This window comes from Cryptomeria japonica, chromosome 9 (genome assembly GCF_030272615.1).
Source record: "Cryptomeria japonica chromosome 9, Sugi_1.0, whole genome shotgun sequence".
In the NCBI taxonomy this organism is placed as follows: domain Eukaryota; kingdom Viridiplantae; phylum Streptophyta; class Pinopsida; order Cupressales; family Cupressaceae; genus Cryptomeria; species Cryptomeria japonica.
The window spans coordinates 513,515,613-513,542,956 of record NC_081413.1 but is presented as its reverse complement, the minus strand read 5'-3'; the positions used below and the strand labels follow the sequence as shown (position 1 = coordinate 513,542,956).

At 37.2% G+C, this 27,344-nt stretch overlaps 1 protein-coding gene across 3 annotated transcripts in view; it reads right to left on the bottom strand.

The window, feature by feature from the left end:
- The window catches only part of LOC131066943 (phytyl ester synthase 1, chloroplastic), a 190,142-nt gene extending 168,086 nt beyond the window's left edge, over positions 1–22,056 (bottom strand). Inside the window, exons 1-6 of one of the 3 annotated variants that reach the window (XR_009358911.1) lie at positions 21,509–22,056; positions 20,497–21,123; positions 19,341–19,449; positions 19,083–19,138; positions 2,353–2,511; positions 2,043–2,147 (exon numbers count right to left, since the gene is read on the bottom strand). Coding sequence is in view for 2 of the 3 variants with exons in the window: in XM_059211128.1 (XP_059067111.1) it covers positions 2,043–2,147; positions 2,353–2,511; positions 19,083–19,138; positions 19,341–19,449; positions 20,497–20,950 (883 nt within the window). In the remaining variant the exon portion in view is untranslated. The remainder of the gene's footprint in view (positions 1–2,042; positions 2,148–2,352; positions 2,512–19,082; positions 19,139–19,340; positions 19,450–20,496; positions 21,124–21,508) is intronic. The other 2 variants (XM_059211128.1, XM_058001844.2) reach the window with 2 other exon arrangements.
- Positions 22,057–27,344: the final 5,288 nt, after the last annotated feature.

Here is a 27,344-nt window from a genome sequence, read left to right as displayed (position 1 = left end):
GAAGAGAACTTGGCTTTGAGAGTGAAAAAACGAACTTTGCATCTCAATTTAAAATGCCCTAGCAGAACTCGGCCCTTTGAAGGCACTTTGAAAACTCGGCTTCTTTTCATGACACGCACGTCAAACTTTATTTTATTTCGACACCCCCCTAGCCTGATGAAATTCGCGATTTTTAAATGGAATGTGCGACTTTTCCTTAAGTCACCAAACTTAATTCTCGCCCTCCTCTGTGGAATTTCGGTTTTATCACCTTGGAGCGTGAGACTTTATTTTTAATGCTGTTTGGGGTTAATTGTGCAATTTCTTTTAAAATTCCAAACTCCATTTAAAAAGTTCGGGCATTTACCATGAAGTGTGCGCTTTTATTAAACGTCCTCTTCTCACTTAACTCAGCATTTTGGGACATATTGCACGACTTATATTTTAACTCCTTCGCTCTTACAAATTCAGCTTCTAGAGTAGAAATGCACGAGTTTGTCAAAACGTGGGGATCTTTGGGCGATTTGCAGACTCGAGATTATTTCAGTGTTTTTGGAGGCATATCGAGGGTTTATTCTCGGCATTCTTGGCAAGGTCGTGAATCGCCAAACACCACAAATGCCCGAGATTTCTCCTTTATTTTCGCGCTGGCATTCGGGGGCTTTCTTCGGCAAATACGAAGACATTATGCTTGGGACTATTTCGGGCATTTCAAAGAAAATGTGTGATTTGTGGTTTGTTTTTTTAAAAACGCCTTCCAATGGTTCATGAAGTTCACAGGGCTCACGCCTTGTTCTTTGTTTGTAAAACTCACAAATCTGAGAAAAACGCCAAACTTCCTCACGCCCTCGAACTTAGATTTGCAATTTTTTGGATTTCTTGCAAAACTAGGTAAAACGTCGAGTTCTCTTTGAAGAAGTTGAGGAAATACAACTTCAGAGATCCCAAGAACACCTGCATGCAAATACCTGTCACAAGAGAAGAATGGAGGCACATAAAGCAAAAAAGCATAAATGCTCTGAAGTAGAAAATTATCATTCAGAAAGGGAATCAATTGAATGAACAAGTACAATACAATCCTTATAAAAGGATAATAGAAACCCTAAAGATATGCAGCCCTAAAGGGATAATGTGTATTTAATAATTAGAATAATTATTAAATACCTACAATATTTATTAAATGCCTAAGTTTAGCTTAAGCATAGAGTTTAATAGACTAATAATTAAATAAATAATTATTAGCTAATACAAGATAACTCTAACACTCTTTTGCCCCTTGTTTGGAAGAATTTGGGCCTATGACAGAAATGCACGACTTCAGTCTTGTTGAAATTTGGCTATGTTAGATGACTCATGCGATTTCTGGTGTTTGCGTGCCCTTTTGACAGAAAACAAATTTCGGGTTTATAGGGGTTTCTGCACGATTCTTCTCAGAAGTATTTTCACTTGGCATTTGCAGGGGTTTTGCCGGCTTTTGCAAACATGATTTTAAACACGGGCCTCTATCTCCTTCCTACGGGACGATTGCAGGCATGGGGTCCCCTGGAACAGGGTGTGTGTGTGCAGAACACACCACAGAAGACATGGAAACCATGAGAGATAAGAATTACAGAGACAATGTATACAATAGATGGGAGAGCATTGTAGAGATGAGGTGGGGGGAGTAGAAGAAGGAACAGAAGCTGTCTATAGCAGACATTGTAGAGAAAAATAGCAGATTGCAAGATTTGTTATTGTTGTAGTGCTTTGACTTTGGTGCAACCTTAACCAGCCATTGAATAAACAGAGTACGTAATTAATTATAAATTGGACATTGTATAATCTATATGGTTAAGGTTTATAAATATTAAAGAGATTTTTTATACAACCGCTCTTGTAATAACTGCTTATTATCATATTATATTTTTGTATATTACTAAATCATTCTGAATATTTTATATTCAACAAAATGTTTTAGCTAATTGTTTTATATCCCAATCCTTAGCTAGAGCCATCCCCTAATATTTGAATTGACATTAGAAGCTTTCATATTATTAAAATAATATGTCAAATAGATAGCATACCCATAACAGAGCTGAGAAGATAGGGAACAGTGCCATGCAGTTCTGGAGGTATAGCCTCTAGCAGTGGAAAGAGAGGTTGTAGCTGTGACTTGTTGAAAGATGTTGCTAGCAAGAAAAGAAACAGATATAAAAATTAGCTATCCCTAAAAAGGACATACAGAATCAACACGAAATCATAACATTTAAGGTCATTGCAAAGCATGTTGAGCATATGGTTAAAAACCCTTTCTTGGTGAACATACTTTTGAACTTCAAATTCTTGTAAATTCTTCAAATGTAATAGGTTCAGATTAAGTTTAACATTACTTACCTGGATTGGCCAATATTAAGATCAAGTCAATTGTAGGATTGCGAGCTGCAACAGCTAATGCAAGGCATCCTCCAAAGGAATCTCCTACAAGATAGATTGGTTTCATGGGTGAAACCTTGTGCTCCAACCTGATTGTTTCTTCTACACACTTTACAAGCCCTTCAATCAAAAAAGCTTGGTAAGCTTCTACAAAGAACTATGCTACTAAATAGTTTGTACCAAATAGAACTTTCACACAAGAACGAATAATAGAGAAATAATAAAAGAGAATAGCATAGTAAATGTATTAGAAGTAAACCTCTCAAGGAAACGCAGGGAGATGAAAATCTTTACTAAATTTACCTTTTCTAGGGAAACAAACATATTTATTATTGGTTATATAAGAGCTTTTCAAAAGCATCATCCCAAAAAACTCTTTGTTCCCTGGCATTAACAACACTTTACTCCCTTACTAATCTCCCCCTTGTCTATTCTTAAAGAGCCTTAATCAATCTAAGTATGATGAAAAAAACTTGTCGGATATTTTTCAAGATATTAATCCCCTTAATTAAAATCAAAAGCATTGCAAATAATATTAATGCACATACAGGCATAAAAAAAAAGCAAGTTTCAGTCAATTAGGGCCTATCAACTTTGGATTTTATCCAGAAACTCACTTGGTGAGACATCTATATCAATTGTCTTTGCATACTGAAGACTAGTAGAACAGAAAGAGGCCATTCTCTGATTGACTCCAATAATAAGGGCCAATGTACTCTATCTCTGAATTCTTTCCTACATATGTTTTCATTGGCAAATCTTTTGACGTTATTGATAATTAATTAGAGATTATAATTGATTTATGGTGCAAGCATGGAGTGGGGTTTCCTCTTACAACAGTTGCAGAATCCACATATTCTGTCCTAGAAAAAATCACAAATGAATTTCTCTATCACGATTATGAGGTAGTGAGGATGATGTATCCTTTAAAGCATAAGAATTAACAACCTCCATTGGAGGCAGAAATAAAAAATGCAATATAAAAGAACAGAAAAGGACATAACTATGTTTCTTCTTCATTTGCAATTTTAACTTTAAGCATTCAAATTGTTGTATTTCCATTTGACAGGGTTAAGGAACACTTGATCTTTAGTCTTGGAGGAGCATTTTTAGAATTGAAGACTCAATTAAATGAAATGTTGAATGGAACTACCCATAACTTGATATAGTTTTACAGATTTGGAGCTAGCATATTTAATGTGTTTTCTCCTAATAGTTGATCTACATTTTTCAGTTTTATCCTCTTCAATCCTTTACATCAGCGTTATAAAAACAGAATGAGAAACTCAAGAACTTCTTTAACAAACTTCACAGATCCAGCCTCCATGAAAAAGTACAAGAAATGGATCCTTAACAATTGTTTCACAAGGAATCAATTTTTGTAGAAAGTTTTCAAAACCCTACCTCAAACTCCTAATATTAGGTATTCATTAAAATCCATAATCTTTCTCTTAGTCACACAACAAAGAGTCGGGACCTCAATTTCAAATAGAAGTACCTCAACTTTCACCTTCACCCTCAAAAAACTAATATGCCAGAAGTTTCACAAAATTTGAAAAGAAAAAAATGTATTCCTTACCCAGGAGGCAAGCTCAAACAAGCAAATTGAAACCCTAAACTCCACCTTGTGAGCATTATCAACTCTTCTATAACCTCTCAAGATCTTGATAAACCTTGAGGAGTAATCCCCTTAACTCTAAACCATGTTGAAATCATACTGCACCCTATAAAACCCATCTTTTGGAAGCCGTTTTCATGCATTCATCATGCTCACTTGTCAAAAATTGTTGCAGATTAAATCTAAGTGTCGTGGTTTTTTCTTAGAGGTTGTTCTTGTCCAAATTATGGTTGTCATTTTTAAGATTGTGACAATTTGTCTTTCTAAGCTATGCACAAATCAAGTGAAAGGAAGTTGTGATCTTGGATGTGTTGTTGGTCTGTGAGAACTGACATGAATCCTTGAGGCAAAACTCTTTGAGAAATTTGCCATGGCAAAGGGCAAGGTGAAGAACTACTTAAAGTGACATGACTCCTTCAAAAAACATTATTTGAGCAATTTGCCATGGCAAAGGATAAGGTGAAGGACTCTTCCAAGATGTTGACCAAGGGCTCAAGAAGCAAGGATGATCATGGAGTGTTTTTGGAGTCTTTCAACCTAGTGTAAGTGCAGTAACCCATGGAGAATGCACTGAGCATGCATTTAATAAGTGTTAGTGGCACAGACCTTCAAGAAGAATGTCCAAGGAAGATTTATCATCATTCAGGTGGCATAGACAACCTTGTAACGTCCCCATTTTCAGTCACTTAAATATTGTAGTTGGCTTCAGCTTTCTCGATGATCATCAGCCTTGTCTAAGAGGATGTTTGATGTTGGCAATGAGCACAATTGGTCTAGAGGACTACTATGCCACTTCCTGAAATGAATTCCGACTTTTAGTGGGTTCTCCAAGATTCTTGAAGAGACAATCTATTTCAAGTAAGTCACTTGATCATTACCCAATTTTCATTATTCATCATTGGTTTCACTATAGTGCAGTTAAATTTCGATTCCAATGCTTTTTGACAATTTCCGCAACTCAAGTGTATGTATTATTGGCTTTAATTTAATTATTTTACTAAGGTTTCTTAATTTTATTAAAACAATTTAAAAAGCACCTTAGTGCTATAGCCTGTTGAAAGATGAATAAAAAGTTTTAAATCATGGATGCATAATATTGGGACCTTGTGAATCAAATAATATCATTATTTTGATAAAAAGTCTTTTGGAGCCAAAATGGAGTTCTAATTAAAAAGGTGAATTTTAAATTGTACCTTCTGAAAAGTTCGGCTCGAATAGTATATAAGGTGATTCAAGGAGGTCATTTGCATTAAGAATATTATTCTATTACTTTTGGTGAAACCCTTTGTGGTTTTGTGGGATCGAACTGGGCTCATCTCAACCTCCTTGAGGACAAAACCCATCTCAGGAAATTAATCACGGTGATGAAAGATCTTCCCTCGTTATTAAGATGTGGCTCAAACAAAGCTAGAGATTGCACAGAAAGGATTTGCAGAATTTGGAGCAAACGATGTATACAACTTTTCCAATTTGCAAACAGGTTTGAACTTATATCAGGTTACAGGCAAAAATATTTTTGTGACAGTGTTTGCGCTATGGACACCAAATTAATTAATAATATTTTATTCACTAGTTTTTACCCAGCCATACCATTAGCAATCTTCTAAGCAAATGCATTTTCTTGTAAGAGGTGACTCAATATGTTGATGACCTTAATAGCCTATTCTTAACCACAACCTCTATGTTAACATTTGGAGGGAGTTGAACGAATTGAAGGAGTTTATATTTATTTTAGTTTGAATTTCTTTTCCAGCCATATACAATATTTTTCCTAAGGGTTTGTACCAATCCAATAATATTTAAAGGGGGTGAAGCTTTGGCTTGAAGGCTTTAAAGCCTTTGAAATATTCAATGTAGCATTGTGAGGGAGTTTGAGGTCCACACAGCTGCTAGGAGTTATTCCACCTAAACCTAGGGTGTTGTACCTCTATGCAACCTGTCATATCATTCATTATAATAGCCTTACCTTCTAAGGAGGGAGTTGCAGCATATGAAAAAAGTCGTACACATATTTCAGGAAGGAATCGGCGCTTAAAGGGCCTTCTCAAGTCAACACAACCTATGAGGGTTGACTCATAGCTATCATCAAGAGATAGGCATCCTCTTGAAATCAACCGTACATGTTGAGGGGGGCATAAGGAGGTGCTGTAATTAAATTAAATACATCAACAGGCCTAAACATTGCACAAAATGAATGTTTGACTAGTCAATAGAAGATAAGCAAGCACCTTAAGCAGGTCAGCCATTTGGAATATAAAAATATTGATGTTTTTGAGGTCTAATGACTGTAAATTTCTATAAGTTCCTTTTGGAGCTATTGTTTGTATCTGTAATTAAACCATTGAAAATATATTCCAATAAATTTGGTGAAAGAATGTCAATGTTTGGAGAATGAAAATCAATAGTATGATTGTTATTCTTAATGTTTCTATAAGCAGAACAATTGATGGAAATATTGTCATTGATGTCAAATGTGAGAAAGCGAAGTTGTCATTGATGTCAAACGTAAAAAGAACAATGTTTATCATTAACATCAAAGATGAAATAAGTCATCGTCATTAATGTCAAGGTACATAAGCAAGATCATATGTGGTGTAATTTAATGCCAAAGAATTGTGATAGAGATATGAATAGAGATATTAAAGTTTAAATTAGACTTCCATATGGCCTTACTCACCGCATTCGCCTAATTTTCGGCTTCAAGTTTGAATTTCGGCAAACCTATAAAAAATTAATAAAATTTGTAAAAGTTCATCAAAAATTCGACAGCAGAAAGGTTAGGATTTTTAGGGCATATCCGCCAAGGTTTTGAGGCATTTCACAAAGGTTTAAAGATTAAATACAAGCAGCGATTATCAAAGATTATGTTGATTGAAAATTCTATACACCTCAGGAGGCGTGCAAATTGTGGTTTCAGCCACAGCCTGTGAGTTAAAAACTCTCCTAATTTTAAGGTAAGGCTCCCCCTTTTCTACTATTACAAATTAACTATGATATATAAGCACTAATCTAACTTGGGTGGGACAACATCCTTTTCTCTTTCTTCAAAAAAGATGATTTTCTTTTCTCTTTTCAGAAAAGAAATTGCAATGAAGAAACAAATACAGCAACTTAAGAAACTTTAACAAAAACAAAGATGCTTATACAAAAGGAAGTGAAGTTTCCGTGAAAGCCCAAAGTCTTCCGTCACTTCCCCGGGATGGGAATGTAGAAACCAAAGCTCAAAGTCTTTACTTTCCTACTGTCCTATCTACCTTCCAGAATGATTAATATGAGAACAATGTACAACTTACAACAGCTCAAAGTCTGTTGGTATGATGCACCCCTAGACTGCTATAAATAAGAACAACTACAAGCACAAAGTCTTATAATCTCTCTCTATTATGACGCTTAGCTGCGATAATTTAATCCTTTGCAGCACAAAGTCTACAAGAAATCAGATTAAAGCTCCTTTTAACAATCTCACCAGAATCTCAAGTATATGCAGAAAAATATTCCATTATGACATAAGAACACAATGGATATAGGAACAAGGCTTCAACACAAAGTCTGAAAGTCAAAAGCCTTCTTGATAATACTTGAGAAATCAATTTACAAGTATAAAACACAAAGTCTTTATGACTATAAATTTCTGCAAAGTTTTCTTGCTAGCTAAAAAAATAAAAATTACATAGAGCACCCTCTAATATATATAGGAGAGGGGGCTGAGAGCAAAAAATGAGAGAAGTCCAACTCAAACTTTTTCCACAAGCACTATAACTAACTATGACTTATTCCAAATTTCAGTCCTACTGCATTTCAACTTGTAATTTGTTTACATGTAATTACAAGTTACAAGATTACAAGTAATGAGATACTTGTAATTACAAGTTTTGATACTACATGTAATTTGTCTAAAGGAAAATACGTAAAACAGAAATAAAACTCAAATGTCATGAGACACTACTTATTCTTCTCTTTCTCTGGCCATGAAAGCTTGCTTATGATGCGGGGTAAACTTCAAATACACCTTAGTGCCAGTGGGGGGGGTGCCTTGCAACGGCAACAGTTTTGATGATAACATCAAAATATCTCACTGTTGCTACTCTATGTTCCTCAAGAACAGTCTACGTCTTGTCAAGGAAAACTTAGCAATCCACAAATTTGTTGATTGAGGTCACTATAAATTGCCTAGATTCCAATTCCTGATGAAGCCTGGTCACCAACTTAGAAAATATCATATGCTTAGGAAGCAACTCTTCATCTTGATTTACAATCTTGCTAGACATTTTCTCAAAATTGGAGATAATATCCTGCTCCACTTCAGCATTCATTTCAAGAGCAGCTTCACTATCTTTAATCAAGTCCTTGACAACTAATGACTTGATCATAAGTTCTTCAAACTCAATATTCCTTTCCCGGTTTGGTATCACAATGTGATTGCACAGGATTTCCAATTTGACTTGATCCATTTCATGCCAAATTCTCAAATCTCTTTCTGTAGATTTCAAACTTTGCTTAAAATATTCTAAAGTCTGGTTCAATTTTATCTTTGGTGCCCTTACATTGCCCAGCACCAGTAAGGCTTTCTTCACCACTTGAGCACTTCGATTTGCGAGTTGATCTACCCAAGAATCAATAGCTTTGGCCTTTTGAGAAGCTTTCTCAACTCATTTGATGGACTCTTCGGAAGTAGAGGAAGTCAAGGGAGCAAACTTTTTTGAAGAATTAGTGATCTTTTGGATCACTGAGATGAGTTGTGCATTTTCCTCCTTGAGGTTATCTTTCTTTGCTAGGACCTCATCATAACTTTGAAACAATGAAGCTATTGAGTCCTGAGCATCATGCATCGTTCCGGCATGTGTTTGCTTTCCTAGTTCCACCCTCGTGAACCTATAATCAGATAGCTGCATTTCTCCTTGTGGCTTATCAGCAACAGGTTCTACTACCTCTGCATACTTCATCTTGTTACTATCTACAACCACTTGCGACATTGTTTTGGCTTTCTTAGCAGCCTTGGGTTTGGATTTTCTAAGTTGTTGAAAGTCAAAAACATCAAAAGAAATCTCTTGCTTTTTCCTCTTAGGAGTCATTGAGCTCAACCATGGTGGTAAATCTAATGAGCTTGTATTTGTAATAGCAACTGCAGTTTGTGTAGAAACAGGCTCTGCCTATACCACAGTTGTAATTCTACGTGAAGCCTCAGTCTGGACAACGACGAGTGTTTGCTCAAATGACAAATCATGGCAAGCTTCAATCATGAACCTATCAAAGCTTACAACAGAGGTATCAATCTCAGGAAGTGACACACTTGATAGAATGGCATATGAAGGATTTACATCAAAAACATTCTCCAAGTTGCCATGTGAAACTTCCATAGGTATGTCTGCAACTGATGATGACACATTAGTGCAAACAAATACACTTAGCTCAACAGAATCAACATAAACTGTAGAGAAAGAATCCACATTTGTGTCTACTGGAGACATAGGAACATCCAAAGACAATTGAGGAATGGCCATATGAGGAGAATCTTCATTCAAAGCAGTAGGAGATTCTGGAGCGTTATCCTCATGTGGTTCATCCTCGAGGTCAATGGCCTAAATTTAAACTTGAGGCTTCTCCTCTCCTTTCAAGGATACCTCTTCTAGAGGAATAACCAAAGCCCTAATAGCTCTTAGCTTGATTCTAGTACTGGAGGAAGAAGCACCCTCTTTAGATTTGACTCACTTCAAATTTGCGCCCAACCAGCCCTGTTAAATCATCTTCTGCCCCAACCTTAATCTTTATGGTTTTAACATTATTGCTTTTCAGCCAAGCATTGGTGTTGGAAAGGATGGGTTGAAATCTATCAAAGATTGAGGTACATTCTTTATGCAACCATTGGACAGATGAAAGAGGAGCCTCAACAATCCTTTCTTTCGTATACTCTGGGTCAAGAGTTTTCCCATCATCTACCATCCCTTTTGGAATCTTGGTTAGATCCAAATCTACAATTTGCTCCAAAGTGAGCCTGCTGTAATCCATCTTCTTGATGTCTTCCTCTGAACGAAGATCAACCCAGATATCCTCAAGGCGATGAACATGAGTGAAGGCTCTCTTGATTTGTCTTTCATCCCTCGATAATCAAAATCCTTTCTCGCCTTGAACTTCTTCAATTTGATTTCCTAAAGTTTTGTCTCCATTGCTTTGGCTCTTGTTGATTTTGTCAAAGAGTACCGGCCAATCTGCAATGGATTATGTGAGGATATGTTGATACCTAACTTATGCTGAGCAAACTCAACTGCATGAACTATCATCAGCTGCCTAGCCAACTCCATTAGGATGATTTTGTCAGTAGGCTATCTCAGAAGCATATATGGATGACCTCCAAAACATCCAACTCTGATGTAAGTGAAAGTTGGGAACTGAAGGAACAGGCAACCATACTCATTCACCTTCTTCTAGGCTGCCTCAGACACTCTTTTGTTCTTAAGTGTCTTATCAAACAAACACATGAAGTGGCCAAATAAGACATCTTGCACTCTCCTATAGTGAATCCTTCTAGGTCTCAAAGCAAGTTGAACATAATATTTCCATACTAGTACCAGAGACCTATCACCTTTGGTAGAACGATCAGGAAATTGTCTAAGTGACGTTGCTATGTACCTAGGTAGGAATTCATGTAGAAAGTGAGAGTGGTCGAAACTTATGAGAGCTGCTCACACAGGTTATCATTGATCACTTCACCCCATAAGATATGAGACTGAGCTTTTCTCATGACCACAATGTATTTATACATCTAGATCTCAAATACATTAGACTATTTCAACCCCATTATTTTGCTCAGAAGTGTGATCATATCACTGACTTCTTCAATGAAATCAGAACGGTGCAATTTAGGCCATCGAGAGAATCAGGTTCTAGGAGTCCTAAGCCATTTTGAATTGATATGCCTTATGCAATTTGATCTTCTCCGGTTGCAGTGATCTAAAGCACTCTTCATGGAGATATTTATATATACTGGAGCAGCAAGAACCTTGAAGATTTTATCGATGGTTTCTGCATCTAATCTGATAATAAGATTGCCATCATCATCCTTGATCATCCAGGATCCTCTATCAAAATGAGCAGCACAAGCAAGGACAAATTTTGGTTCCAAGGCAGCCATTGGAAAAGTGGAAACCAAATGAATATGGCTATTCAAGAGCAACAGCATGCTATGACTTGGTGATCCTTCCGCTCTCTCAAAGAATTCGGACATGTCAACATGCTCGATGTCTGTATCTTTGATTTCATCAACAGGAGAGCTCACTTGAGAAGGGGAAATTTCATTCTGATACTTGTCATATTTATATTTCATCTTCTTGTTGGAAGGAGATGCTGGCTCTTTTGTCATTGAACAAGAATCTGCAACACTCCAATGAAAACTCCAAAGAGTTAAGACATCTTCACGAGCTACTATAGAAGCCATGATATCTTCCTTAAATGAAAGAGCTTGGAAAAACAATGACCGACTTTAGACCCATCATGATATTTATCATGGAGAAAGTGAAAGAATGAAAGGATAAGCTTGAACGATGCATTACAGACAAGACTTTGATGGTGACAAGGGCAGGATTTTGGATCTCAAGGGGTGGACTGCAAGTGTAATGACCTTGGATAGATGGAAATGATGAATGCGAGATAGGGAAACACTTTCATACTTGCACTTGCAATCGGGTCTTGGAGACCTAGATGCAAGTAAACAAGTCTTGCATAAAATGTGTAGGCTTGCAAAAATAAAACAGTGAAGAAACCAGCTTGCAATTGGGTCCCAAAACCCTAATTGCAAGCGAAAAAGAGAAGTAATGGAAATACAACTTGCGATCGGAGGTTTGAAGCCCGATTGCAGGTGTGCATAGGCAATACACAAAGAAAGGATCACTTGCAAAGTAAATAACAAACTCAGCCAAGACACTTGTGATTAGGGGTTTGAAGATCGATTACAAGTGTACATGTGACGAAAGGCAAAGAGAAATCGATATTTACTTAACAAAATGCATCATACACTTCTTATCGAAAGGAAAGCATGCATTCGATTTCAAGAGAACTATACATGCGATGCAAGGAGAAGAACGATGGCAAAGGCGCATTCCCTATATTATCACAAAAACAAAAATGAAAGAAACAAAAACGCAAAGTCGCACTTACCTCCAAACGAAAACCCTAAAATTTGGAAAGAAAACTCGCCCAATCTCCAAACGAAGCTCCAAATGAAAGAGTTGGAATATGATTTCAAAACCCCAATGACAAGCTCAAATAGGGGAACTAGGAAGAGAAATCCTATTACACAACAACAATGCAGTTAAGACATCCCCTTTAATATCACTAGATAATAGTGATGCAAGAAGAGGGGAATCAGATCCTAAGAAACCCAACGCAAATGCGAGATATGTCTTTCTTGGCTTTTTTGAGAGACACTTGCAATCGGGTCTCAAACACCCAATCGCAAGTAAAGCAAAAATAAAAGAAACAACTTGAAGTTGGGCCCTTAATATCCGATTAAAAAAAATTTGAACTCTATTTTTTTTTAAATCATGAAGTAACTTGTAATCGGGTTTTACAGACCCAATTACAAGTGAAGTGCATTTACTTGTAATGCCTTTCGAAAGTTCCTACTACTTGCAAAGACCAACTCAAAACCCGAAATTGCACAAAAAAGAGGAAGAACGAAAACCAAAAATGACCAAAACTTGGACAAAGATGACAAAAACACCCACGCACAATTAGACACAAACCAATACGAGTTTATACCTCATAAAACATACCTAAGAGAAATGGAACTATGAATTTTAAAGAAAGATTCATTGGGGTTATCAATTTTCAAAATTAAGAAAATTAAGAAAACAGATTATAAGGGACCGCCTCATTAAGGAAAAAGCAACGATTTTATTAAGCAAATTATGATGTTGCAATAGGACATGTCTTTTGAGTCTTTGAAAGAGGTTTACACCCTTCTTGAAAGGGTGTATGGAGATGTAAAATCATCACGTAGATGAATGAAGTGAGAGAGGTGCAAGTAAGTAATAAAAATAAATATTTTATATAAGAGCAGATTTATAGAAGTAATGAAAATCATTAAGTATTCAAGAAGAGAAGATGAAGAACAATTCAGATTTATATCAACAGATATGAAGAAAGTATTAATGTTGTGAAGGGAAGACCAAATGATGCATTATAAGAGAGCATAAATTTTAGGGAAGATATTGTCATGTTTTTTATCAGACTTGCATTGTGAAAGATTTGCATCTTTCAAAGTCACATTTTGTGATCAGATTTGTGAGAGAAGTTATTGTTTGGAATGTGATCAGTTTTGATCAAGGATATCGTATTGTGTGCGTTGAGATTTGTGAAGAAAGAATAAGCTTGGATCAGATTTATAAAGGAAAAATATAAATCATTCAAGATCAGAAGTTGTAATCAGATTTGTGAGGAAGGGAGAACAATATCATCCAATGAAGAATTCGGAGGTTAGTGCCTATCAAATAAGTGATTGGTGTCTCTTGCTGAGTTGGTACTCAGGTGTGGGAGTTGGTGCTTCCAGTGGGTTAGTACTTACAAATTCAAAAGTGGGAATTGGTGCTTCCAATGGATTGGTGCTCACAAACTTAGGGGTTGGTGCCTAAAAACATTGTAAAAGAAGTATTATATAAAAAGCATTAAGTTGCCATGGTTTTTCCCATTAGGGTTTCCACGTAAACATTGTGTTCTTTTGTGTTCTAACTTGCATGTATGTTGATTAAGCTTTATAAAGTATTGCTATTGCATCTAATCAAGTTTGAAAAGGTAAAAGTTGCCAGATATACTGATTCACCCTCCCCCCATCCTCCCCCACCTCTCAATATATCTATGTGCTCTTCAATAACAATTCAGAACAGCCTCATGTAAACTATTTGACGAAATGCCTTCATAGTCAACTACGGAAAAAGTTGCAAAAAAATTGGGTTTGAACCAAGGGTGGTTATTATAAACCTAGAAGCATGTCAAACATGAAAAAAGTCTAGACTTATATGGCAAAGACATAACACACATGCACCTATGATTCTTTTGCCATGTTTTAAAGAAGTATGTGCCTCTGTAATCTTTGAAAAGGTTTAAACTCCCAAAAGGGCACCTATGTGTCTTTAAGTGGCTAAGTCCTTCATAAAGCATGCCTCTATCAAAAAGACAATTTTAAGTGGCTGATACTATAGGTTCCTCAAACTGATTGCTTGAAATCCTTTAAAGAATGGCTAATTGCAATCGTCAAAGACTTCAAGTAATTGGCCAACGAACAATAGACAACTTCACAATTGTCATCACCTACACTTTAGGCTCTGCAAATATATGTCCAACACTGGACAAGGAGTGGGACATCTTTGTCATCCTTGAGTCTTACTTTCAAGGCTTTATCCCACACACTCCTCCATACATATAGAAACAAGTGACACAATATTGAATACCACTTGAAATGAACTACCCTATTGTTATCCTTTCTTGTCACCAACTACTTGAGAATCCCATTTGCAATCAACTCCTAATACTTGGCATAGAGTGTGGTAAGTTTTAATAAAATAGTCTTCAAACTGATCAATATTGAAGGGCTCATTCTCAAATTGAGATATTCTCACAAATCTCTTACCAATGCCCTTAACTCTATGCTTTGGAAGCCAATTAATTCTATAGTTGATTTTGTCATTCTAATATTCTTTGGCAAGTGAATCAAAGTCAATAACATAGTTGGGGGCTAAATTCAGATTAAAACCTCAAAAATGTAAGCCTTGTCAATTGTTACCATCTCGCCCCCATTGCTACCTAATACCATTCTACTTTGTTCATCACAACTCTGTGCCACAATACTAATAAAATTCACAACTACAAAGACATTTGGGACAACTAACTAATTTTCCCAAGTCTCGTACCCAAACATTTGAGAGAGGACTATGAGAATTCCTCTTCCTATACCAATGTTCAAAGAGTGCCCACCCATTAATAGGGATTGTGGTATCCTTACAATCTATGGGATTATCAAATCTAACAAAAAACTAGAACCCTAGGCATGCAAAGCTTTTTTGGAGTAACCTAGAAGATGGACCATAAGGTCTTCATCTAATGCCCTCTTTGGTCGTGAAGGTTGTGAACTGTACTAACTCATCGCAGGGTTTCTCGGCAACTAGGGTTTTGGTAATACTTAAGGGACTTAAAAAAATCAACAAGCTATAATCCTTTCAAAACCCCTCAAACTTCTTAAATAATCTCTTCAACACAAAAGCACACGAAATTGATGAATTTTTTATTGATTAGAGCCAAAAATTTAGTACTTGTAGGATGACTGAAAACCCTAATTCTTTTTGAAAATGTTGGAGCTTGAGAATCCATAATTCTTCACGCTGGATGTTTGTATGGACGTTCGCTAACTCAACTAGATACTTATAATGCAAAAATCAGAAGAAATCTGGCATATATCAATCAATTCCACCATTACTGCTCATACGCAAGAAAAGAGGGTGTGTGACTAACCATTTTCCATATTTGAATCTTAGCCATTGATCATCCAATGATGCAGATTCAATCTACGACAGTCGCAACCTTTTGATTTATTTGAAAATGAAATCATGTATTGAAAATTTCGATCAATCACGAACAACCGTGGCAAAGGAAACTTTGCATGTCATCAAAGTGGCCCCACATTCAACATAGAGCCTTCAAATGGAAATGGACATCCAGCTACATGTGGATCTAACAATGACACATGTCACCATTTCGCACCATCACAACTTTGTCAAGCTCAGTTCTTTAGAACACTCAACAGACAATTTCTTTAGAGGAAATAAAGAAATATGTCTGGCTGACACAAACTCAACAACAAGTGTCACCACATCACAACATCGCAGCTTTGGGTTGTTTCATCTTTCACGAACCTACAACAAGCAAAGAGCAAGTGATAACAATGAAAAGGTGCCAACAAAGACCAATATGGCATATAACTGGTAGATGCCCTAACACGGGCCAAGACACATGACAGCATATTGCATGATCGTAGGTTAAAATTTTGCAACAAACGAGAACATGTGAAAGACATAAATCATGTGATGCAAGAATACAACATTTGGCGCCAGCTAAGACATAAGCGGGGACCACCATACAGACAAGCAACGAGGCCTTTAAGTTACTTTAATTTACACACGGATAAATGTCTATAAGCAATCACTAGGCCAAGGGGGCTAGTCGATGAATGTTCTAAAGGGCTCATGTAAACAACTTACGCGACCAGGAATGGGCCAAACAAGTCACCAACCAATTAACAGATAAAGCAAGAACCATAAATGAAGACTTCTAGGGCGTAGGGTTTAAGCCTCAAATTTAACAAAATATGCAAATAAACCCTGGAAATTTACCAATTCCAACAGATACCTTGCAATATCATGCCTAAATCAGTCTTTTTAAGTGTTTGGGGGCAAAGTTACTTGTGAAATGTGCCTTTTTTATGTTTGTAATCAATCAAGTAGCAGCAATACACTAGAAGCACACCTCGGCTCAATTCACCAAGTGTTAAGTGGCAGCATCAGGTTTGGAGAATGCTTGGACTATTATTGCCAAAATCTCAATGGTAGCAGGAAAATGCCTGGACTATTATTGTCAAGATCTAAGCGGTAACCACCTTGAACAAGAGCATTTGGACCTGTTTTGACCTATGTTTAATGGCTGAAGCCATGTAAAAGTGTGCTCATCATCTTTTAAAGTGGTTGAGGCCATGGAAAGTAGCCCATCCCTTCTTCAAATCAGCATGGAGTCTCATGTTACAGTTTGAAGCACACGGAGCTGGAAGAAGCTGTTGCTAGTTTGTTGTATGCAAATCCTAGGATTTCATAGTGAAGGTTTTCAGATTTATGAAGAGGAATAGTTTTCAGCAAGGTGGTTTTAGATTTTGAAGATTTGCAAGGACTTTTCTTGCAAAGATCTGCGGTGAATTTCATCATGTTTCAATCGCTGTAAAGGCAGGGTGTACAGCAGATTTGAAGTAAAAATCCTAGGATTTCATCACTATTTAGTGTTTACCAAGTAACAATTTTCAGTGATCTGAAAGCTTGAACAATGATTTTTAGCTCTAGCAACTCTACAACAGTATTTCTCCATTGGCAGATTGAACCAAACACTTAGGGTTTTTAATTTGTGCTGCTGATTGGTGGATGGAACCTAGGGTTTTCAGCAAAAGAGCAGTCTTCAGTCTTTATCTGAGGGTTGCAGCAGCAGTTCATGCACAGTTTCCAGTATTTTCATTTTCAGCGGGGTCTGTTACAGGTGTTTGGTTATCATTCAGCCATGGTGTGGAAGCAGCGACTGTGGTCGTCAAATGCAAAGAAGAAATCTTATCATTTTTTCCTAGCATGATTGCCGTCAAAGGATGTTTCATCTCATAAAGATTTAGTCACTGACAAATTTGCTTTTTGACAGGAGGCATCAGATACGAGTCACCAAGATGGTTAGTGAAGTTGGTGTGGATCAAAAGGTTAGGGTTTCGGAATTCTTCAGAAGATCCACAATTTTAGAACAAGGAGCTACATCAGAATTACAGGGGGAATTTATGAATTAAACTGGTATTTTTAGCCATGATTATTTTTGGTAGTTCTATCTTTGGACAGATGCCTGATGACTGTTTATACACAAGATCGTCGCAGCCTTTTGTGTATAACAATGCATTGCTTCATCTAATAATCTAGGAATTTACTGTTTTTTCTTGGCCTCATTGCAGCATGCTAGCTACAATTTCAACATCAAAGTCATCAGATCACATAATTGGATAGCCATCACAATATGGCTCAACAGGTGGACTTCTTGAATAATTAAAGCTATCCTTGTAGAAGCAACAGAAATGACTACTTATAACACCAATGGAAGACATAAATTCAAATCAATACATCACCTTCTTGAAAATGTGATTTAAAAGGCCATAGTGTACAGTAAAAATAAAGAATAGATTTGAATCTTTGATGATAAATTAAATCGTTTAGCCACAAAACAATGGCACATATAGCCCAGCAAACTAAGCCTCTATGACAGCATTTTGATAGAATAGTTTAGCGCATGATTTCCTAGGGTATTCACTCTCAAAACCGATAAAACAGTACAGAGGATATTGTGATAGGTGACAATAAATACACAAAAGTGAAACTCGCTAGCCTGTAGTAAACACTATCTAGCGCATTCCTTTACAAAATGAAGTTTCACAAAAATGAGTTGTTTGAAGTCCCCAAAGTTCATGAAGACAGTTAATCATCTGTAAGAAAAAAGTCTGGCATACTTTTCTAATTAATTTTGGTTCATTTGTGTAAACTGAACATGATTGGATAGCCATCACAATATGGCTCAACAGGTGGACTTCTTGAATAATTAAAGCTATCCTTGTAGAAGCAACAGAAATGACTGCTCGTAACACCAATGGAAGACATAAATTCAAATCAATACATCACCTTCTTGAAAATGTGATTTAGAAGGCCATAGTGTACAGTAAAAATAAAGAATAGATTTGAATCTTTGATGATAAATTAAATCGTTTAGCCACAAAACAATGGCACATATAGCCCAGCAAACTAAGCCTCTATGACAGCATTTTGATAGAATAGTTTAGCACATGATTTCCTAGGGTATTCACTCTCAAAACCGATAAAACAGTACAGAGGATATTGTGATAGGTGACAATAAATACACAAAAGTGAAACTCGCTAGCCTGTAGTAAACACTATCTAGCGCATTCCTTTACAAAATGAAGTTTCACAAAAATGAGTTGTTTGAAGTCCCCAAAGTTCATGAAGACAGTTAATCATCTGTAAGAAAAAAGTCTGGCATACTTTTCTAATTAATTTTGGTTCATGTGTGTCAACTGAACATGATTATTGTGCATCACTTAAGCTGCTATCTTTCCATGGAATATTTAAATGTCAAATCCCAGTAGGCCATCACATAAGTTTGTTTAAAGGCATTTATCAACATAATTGCATCATTATAGTCACCTCTGTCTTCCTCCTCTCCCCAATCTCTTGCATACATAACTAAAGATGGTACATAGAAGCTTTCGGGATGATAAAGAAATTACCTTCAAATGATGTCCGATCCATAACTGGAATATGCAAGCATCTAACTTCAAAAAGGCTGCATTCAAATATTTTAGAAGTACAGAATAGCTAATTATGAGAAGTAACATTGTTTGAATTCTAAACCTAATAATGACAATAAATATTTGTGGCATGCATAAACCATGAAATGAAACCTGAAAAATGTAAAAAATATGTAACTTAAGTCATTCAAATAATATTTTCTTACTATAAGGAAATGTCCTTTAAAAACGACTTACTCTGCGAGAGTCTGGTGATGCAGGATAAGGCCCAGCCCAATCCCATCCATTCCTGTGTATGTTTCCAATTGAATGTTAAAAATAACTGTAAAAGAAATCCTCCTAACACCTGAGAACCAAAACTTCCATAAATGAATATTTTAATAATTCAATTTTCTGTTCTGTTTTGAAACTTTCTTGATTGCAAAATATTATAAGAAGCCAAAAGCTACCACTCTCCTGCGTAGGATGCTGTAAAAAATGTGTCCAAAGCTGAAATGGAAGCAGAGCTTCTCCATTGCAAAATACAATTATAATTTGTGCGTTAACAATTAAATTGTGACAAATCTATTTTCTAAGATTTTGTATGAACTTATTTGCATTTCCAACTTGAAGCAAAATGTTATTTACATGGACCAGATAGAACTCGTATGACTATGCTCATGGCCCCTTCGCAGTTAAGTGACCACCTCCTGAAGCCATACTCTTGAACTTGGAGTCGTAGTCTGACTCTGACACCAGTGTTAATTTCCATGGACTGAATAGTACTTAGAGTTAAACCAATGACCTGGCATGTTGGGTACGACTAAACAAGTTACCTGCCCAGATGTGACCTGTTTTTTCTAACAGAAATTGCACTTCAGTTTATAAAAAGGTAAGCCAAAGCACAGTGCACCATACAGTGATATACATTGGAAATCAGTTCATAAAAGTAAGGCCAAAATACGGTGCATCATGCAGCGATATACATGGGAAACCATTTCAAATCAGAAACAACACTGAGTATGAGTAACAAGATGTAAGAAGTGGGGAACTTATGCAGGGCCCAAATTCAATGACTGTATGTACTATAGCGTATTTACGCATTTTTGCCATAAGCATGAGAGGAAAGATTTTTTGCAAACTGCCCAAAATTCTGAAGGTTGTGGCATATACAATTAGTTTATATTATTTCCTCTTTTTAAAAAGGAATGCTTGACTATAATTGTCATGAAAAATTTGCCTGTCAAATTTAGGCCCTTAACGGGAGAGCTAATATTGAGAGGAACCGAGTCCCCACTTAAACAGGCGGTGCATTGACCACTACTCACGGGCTGTTTAATGACACTGTAGAGTGTGGCAGATCATTTTCAACAATGTCTAATTATGTTGCGATTGTGGCAATGAAGGAGCATACCTGGTAGGAAAAACAGCACGGGCGCATCCTTTGGAGGGTGCGAGCACTCCAACGGACAAAACCAGCGAGGAGGTCCGCCGTCTGGTACAATAAAATCTCGTGACCTGTCCATGTAATCCTTTACACTCACGCTCTCGTACTTCCGTCCCTCCACGTGCTTCCCCACCTTTTTATCCCTGTAGCTTATCGTGATGGATTGAACGCTCCCATTTTCACTTCTTCCGGCGAGAAAGGCTTCTCCCTCCGTGGATAACGTTCCCTCTGCGTTATCCACAGACTGCTCCGTTGCAACACTCGCAACAACTCTTCTTCTTCTCCCACATTTTCCGCTCAGCGAATATTTATGGTCCACTGTGCCGGAGACTACCAATAATCTCGACCCGCAATTTAAAGCTTGAGATTTGGATGGAATGCAAGCATGAGAAACACTGCAGAAATGCTTATTTACCCTCATTTTTAAATTAACCGCTGTCTTTTAATTCCCAAAGTCGATATATTTAACTTGATGTGATTTTTGGTTCTGACAGATTCAATTTTTTCAATTTTTCGTCCGACTTCAGTCTCCGCTAGAAACGCCTTCCTGTAACCTCGACTGGCATATATTCTTCATCAATACCACAGCTGCCACTGCAAACGAACAACAAATTCTAAAAACCAAACCGGCAGACCAAACTCGAGAGAATGCTTTTTAGTTGATCATAAAGCATACTATTTGAGAGCAATTAAGCATGTATTTACAGATTTTATTCTGAAAAAAACACTGAACTCAACCTTTACAATGTACAGACAGGCTTCAAAAATCACTAATCACATATTCATGAAAATAACTCAGACTCTTTCTGCCCGAAGTTTCGAGAAGATGCTTTGTGTCAGATATTTGATCAGAAATCATACTATTTGAGAGCGATTAAGCATGTATTTGCAGATTTTATTCTAAAAGAAACAGTGAACTCAACCTTTGCAATGTACAGACAGACTTCAAAAATCAATGATCACACATTCATGATAATACCTCAGAATCTTCCTGCCCGAAGTTTCCTAGGACTGGCCAGCACTGAACAAACTATTCAGCGTGATTTCAATAAATGAAGGCCCTTTATCATAACATTTATTGACCAAAGCATCGTCGAAACAAAAGCGCTTTCTAAATTGCGCCCACATTCTAGTCTACTTTAAATGTGCATATTTGGTAATATTTCGACCTGCAACTGCATGAACCAAAACACTCCGGAAGAATGAGAGATTCCTTACGACTCATTTTCCACCACGAGAAGAACACAGAAAAGACAAGCATTAAGCTCAAAGTTGTCCCGACGCCCATAAGCCACGTTTCATGAGTAACTATCGTTAGTTCGCCATTGAACATTACGAATTTGAACATTCTCCCAATCTAATCGGCGGGCCCGCCATGTCTGCATTATGTACTCCATTATCGCCGTCCGCGAGTACCTCCAATCTTATGAACGTAACTCCATTTATTGTTTCTGCAACACGCCCCTCCCACCCTAAGGTTGCGTCAAAAAATGCAATTACCATTCCTCTGTACGGCAGAGGTGCATCTGCCGCTTCTTTTTCTACTTTCCGTGCCACCAGTTTTTTTCTGTTCTCATATCTTCTTGACATTGCAGAACCTCCCAAGCATTTAAGGGTGATAAACACGGTAAACCTGCAGACTTGCAGGAAAAAGATGTTTTATTGAAGCGGTCACATGGTACTAAGGTGTCCCCACGTTTCGATAGGAAGTCGCAAATAATTTTTTAATTTAAGCTGCTTGGGTGAAGTGCCACATAAGCCTCTTTCAATAATTGGGAAGGTATTTTTAATTAGTTTGTAACAGATTGCATTCAACTTTTTAATGAGTGAATGAATGAATGATTGTAAGACTGATCAGTCTATGGGACCAAGAAAATCACAGCACTAGACTTTTTGAATTCTTTTCTATGTCAGATCTTTTGTTATGAATCTTGATCAGATAGCTAGCAGTTGGGTTGATATTGTCTTCATCAAATAAATGATACATGTCGGCTTTCAAGATAAATTCATATTGAGCACGTATATCATCGTAAGCAGTGCACTCAATGAGAAAGTGGTGTTCAGTGTCTATAGCACCCACCTTGCAGAACAAGCAAGTTCTCTCCTCCCAGACCTCTTTGGGTCTTTGCCACCTACCCGTTTCACCCCTGAGATGATGTGAACCAGTCCTTAGTTGAGCAAGTAACAACTTTGCCTTCCCTTTAATAGTTGTCCCTAAGTATGTTTTCTCGTCATGTTCTCCGATTGGGTTAAACTCTTTGATGTAATACGTCTTTTTACGACCAATGTGATTAGTCCACATGGCAGTTTAAAACTTTTCAATGACGAACTTCTTTATTTCCTCATTAGTATTAGGACATTCGTGCAGTTGGATGTTCCATTTGTTCAACCACTTTTTGTTTTGTTTCATCCAAGTTTTCTTCCTACGGTTAAGACCTTCTTCCATCACAATCTTGGGCCACCTTTGGTTACTCATGTTTTCAACCTTCTTTAGATAACTTATTAACCGGATTATAGTTGATGCCTCCAACGGAAAAGTACCTGCTTCAGCTAAAAGCATATCATAAGGCACTAAAGTTTTAACTTTGAGATTGTTTGTGATCAATTGCTTTTGAATTCTTTCTGACTGTCTCCACCCACAATTTGACATGTTGCCACCCACAATTTGACATGCTGCCACCCACAATTTGAGTGTATCCAATATAGAATTAAAATGGACTTTTTAATTAGTATGTCTAATATAGAATTAAAACTAACTTTTTAATTAATGCATCTAATATAAAATTAAAAATTTTGAGTAACGATTTAGTAGTCAATAATTATTTTTTCATTTAATAATTTTAAAAATAACATTTGTCTTTTTCTCTCTTTTAATTCATGTTAGAAATAGTCATTGAAAAAATTAAATTATTGTTTATTTTTTAATAAATTTTGTTAAGTAATGCCTTGTAAATATTCTATACATCATCATAAAATTACATTGTCATATCTATTCAATTAAATATACAATTTACTTGTTCATGGGTTCTCAAGGGTTCATCCTTTGTGTGAGGTTCGTAGGCAAAAGGAGGAAGTGTGGTCTAATCCAGAGGAGGGGTGGATCAAAATAAATTTTGATGGGGCATCTAAAGGTAACTCGGGCATCTCAGGGGTAGGATGTGTTGCTCGTGATGAGGAAGGGATAATTCTTTTCAAGGGAATGTGGAGGTTACATGGTCGGACTAATAATGAAGCAGAGGTGTAGGTCGTCTTACTAGCAGTCGAATTGGCCGCTAACATGAATGTCTCAAAGGTGCATTTGGAAGAAGATTCCAAGGTAGTGGTGGACGCAATTATGAAAGGTGTATCCCCGAGTTGAAAATTAAATAAATTCATAGCACTGATTTGTTCAAAATTAAATAACATTCAAGATTTTTGCATATCTCATATTAGAAGGGGTGGGAATGCGATAGTGGATGTGTTATCAAACCTAGCATGCGCTTTGGACAAGTGTGTGAGGAGGTGGTGGGGAAGAGATGATGCCATAATACAATAGCAAGCTTAAACGATCTATACTGTCTTGTACTTATGAGAAAAGATGAAGTGTGTGAGAAGGGTGTTTATTTCTTTGCCCGAGACATTAGGTTGGCTCAGTTGATATTGCCAATTAATGTTGATTTTCTCTGCAGTGGCGGTGGAGGCTGGGACGAACCCATTAATAAAAGTAATGGGAATGAGTGTCTATTCAATGTGTCTGGTGGGAGTTTTTTGTGGTCCCCGAAAGTGGATTATCAACAAAGTGAGGTTGGTTTCATGTTTGGCAAGTGCAATGGAGGCCAACTTCACGTTGAAAACTACCAAATTGTTGATGACATTCTTGGAGCCGATTTAGGAGAGACGCTTGAAGAGCATGTTCCGCTCATGTGCAGTTGGTTTTGGGGGAAGATGTGGAGGTAATTGGCCACAGATATCGGACAAGGGCGGATATTTACTCCCTTATTATGGCGTGGGGGCTCGAATTGGACTCTTCGTGTGCAGAAGTTCGCAGGGTAATGGAGAAAATTGTGCCACCAAAATATTTGAACAATTTGAAGTCATTGTTGTAGTGGGCGGTACCGAGTCAGGGGTTTGATGTCTCTAATAATATTTTGGAGTACCACCAAGATCTAAGGGGTAGACATATTCCTTTACTCAGACGGCGAGAAGCGGTGAAGACCAGGTTTAGAGAGACAACGAGAAGAGGGTGGGAGGCACTGAAAATGTACATGCAGATAATGGAATTGGAAGATATTATAAGCCAGGCCCATGAGGAAGCAGGGGATGTGGAAGCAAGTGGGAGAAGGCTATGCCCGAGGACCAGACACGTGACTGCAGAGATGGCAAAAGTGAGCGCGCCTCTGGCAATTCTTCCAGGTAGTGCTAGTTAATTTGTTCCCGGTTTCTTGCCTCTGTTCAATTGAGGCTTTTATTTCTGCTCATTAGAGTTAAACTTTTAATTTTGATCCTGTATATGTATCAATTGTATGATAAGCAGTTTGATACAATAGGATTTTTGGGTGGGTTTGCAACTCTATATTTTGGTAGTGGTTTGTTTGAAACAGTGGTGTGGTGGGAAGGTGGTTGGTTATTTTTTGACCTAAGATGTTTCCTTTTGAAGATGTACTACTTTATTTTATATTAATAAAATTAAACATTATCGATTAAAAAAAAATTAAATAAACAATTTTAAAAAAATCTTAGACAGTACATAATTTTTAAAATACCCACCTACTTTATGTTTTAACATCATCATATATAATGTTTTGATGATTTTTTAAAATACTTCGTTATGATACATTATTATTGTATAAAAATAAATAGATATAAATATTTTAAATCTATGTATAATGATTGGTTTTGGTTCTGCTAAGATGGCACTGATTGGGAGGATGGCTCTGTGTTTGCGTGGGTGTTGTGCTAGGGCCGACATGCCCTAGCCTATGTCTTGCGCTCTGCTTGCTTCGTTGCGGGGGTGTTCCTTGCTTGTTGGGGGTTGGTTTTTGCTTGCTCGTGGTCAAGTTTTCTAGGTTGTGGCAGGGTTTTTTTTGCAACCCTTTTATGTTTCTTTTTCTCTGAGTTGTCGTTGGGGATGTGCGGGGTTTTGGGGTTGGGTTTTTTGCCCCTCTTCTTTTTCTTTTTTTGGAATTTTCTTTGGGTCCATGGAGAATAGAGGATTATCCTCTTCTCAGATGATCTCTGGAGATCTGGATATGGCGGATCCGTCTCATTTGATGCATGCATGTGGAAAGAAACGCATTAGTAATTCTCGATTAGGGGCAGGCATCTCTTCTTCAAAAGACCCTTTTTTGCATGAAAAAGGTGAATGGTTGTTTGGAGAGATCCCAAGATCGTCCAGTTCTAGTTATTCAACCTGAGCAAATTTTGAAGGATGTTAAATATTGATGTAATCATGCTCTCATATGCAAATTTATTGGTCTTTGCCTCTCTATACTTGTTTTAGAGTCTTGGGCACACCGTGTCTGGAATCCTGAAGGAGATATGGAACTACTTATGGAAGCCAATAACTATTTTCTGGTTATTTTTTCCAACCTGACAGACAGGAACAAGGATTTTGAGGGTGGCCCTTATTTTTTCAACCAAGTGTGACTCTTTATCAAACCTTTGAATATTGGCTTTAATTTTGCTGAGGAGCTTCCCTCTCGTGTGCCTGTGTTGATCCGATTGTCGAGGCTTTCATTGGAATTTTGGAGAGAAGATATTCTTCACTCAATCTCACCACTTCTTGGTAAACCTGTGGGTTTGGCTTCACAAACTCAAGATCGAAAGATAATTTCCTACGCTCGTATATGTGTAGAAGTTTATTTAAATAATCCTTTGCCAGACTCTATGGAAATTTGTTTGGGGACATCTTCTTGGATCCAACATTTGGACTATGAGACACTGCCATTTAGATGTAGAATTTGCCATGAATATGGTCATTTACAGTGGAGATGTCCTAGAAATAAATCTTCTAAATTGGTCATTTTTGATCCTCCTCACTCTGTTCTGGGGGAAGATAAGGGGAAAGCCCCTATGCCTGATGATCCTGCTGATAAAGATGGCTTCATTCCTGTCAAACCTCAGAATAAATGCAAAGGAAAGAAGCGAACCTGGTTGGATAGGCAAAATGATGTCACCCTAAATAGGTTTGATGTTCTAGATGATTTGGTCCAAGAATAAGGAGTTCCAGTTGAAATGTCCTTGCATGCCTAATTTCAGCATGAGGTGTTGGATGGGGATTTCAAGAAAGAGGGTTGGGCCCTATCTTTGGAGAATCAACAGGATGTTCAAATGGTTATGGTTTTTCCTTCCCATATTTAGAACAACGGAGATCTTAGTGGGTCACAGGTCCCTGGAGGTGCAATGGTCATGGCATCTACTCCTCCTTCCACTATAGTGGCCTCATATTTTTTGAAGAGTAACAAAGCCCCGCCTGTTTTAGGCTTGCAGCAGAAGACCCTCGAAAAGGGTTCTTTAGACAAACCTTTAAGGAGTGGACAAAAAACGGATCAGGAAAAGGTTAAGCTTATTGGTGATACTTTGTTTGAATCAAGGTCTATGAAGCCCATTGATTCCCACTTCTCTCAACCACATAAATGATTGTGCTCTCATGGAATGTAAGGGGGTTGAACAACATCCCTAGACAGAAAGTTGTTTGCAAATTAATTGACTCTGAGACTCCTGATGTTGTTTTTATTTAGGAGATGGTTTGGCCATTTGCGCTTTGTGTGTCTAGACCCAGGGCCTTTGGTAGGGAGTGAGCTCTCATGATAGTTCAGGGAGGGTTTCTTGTTTCT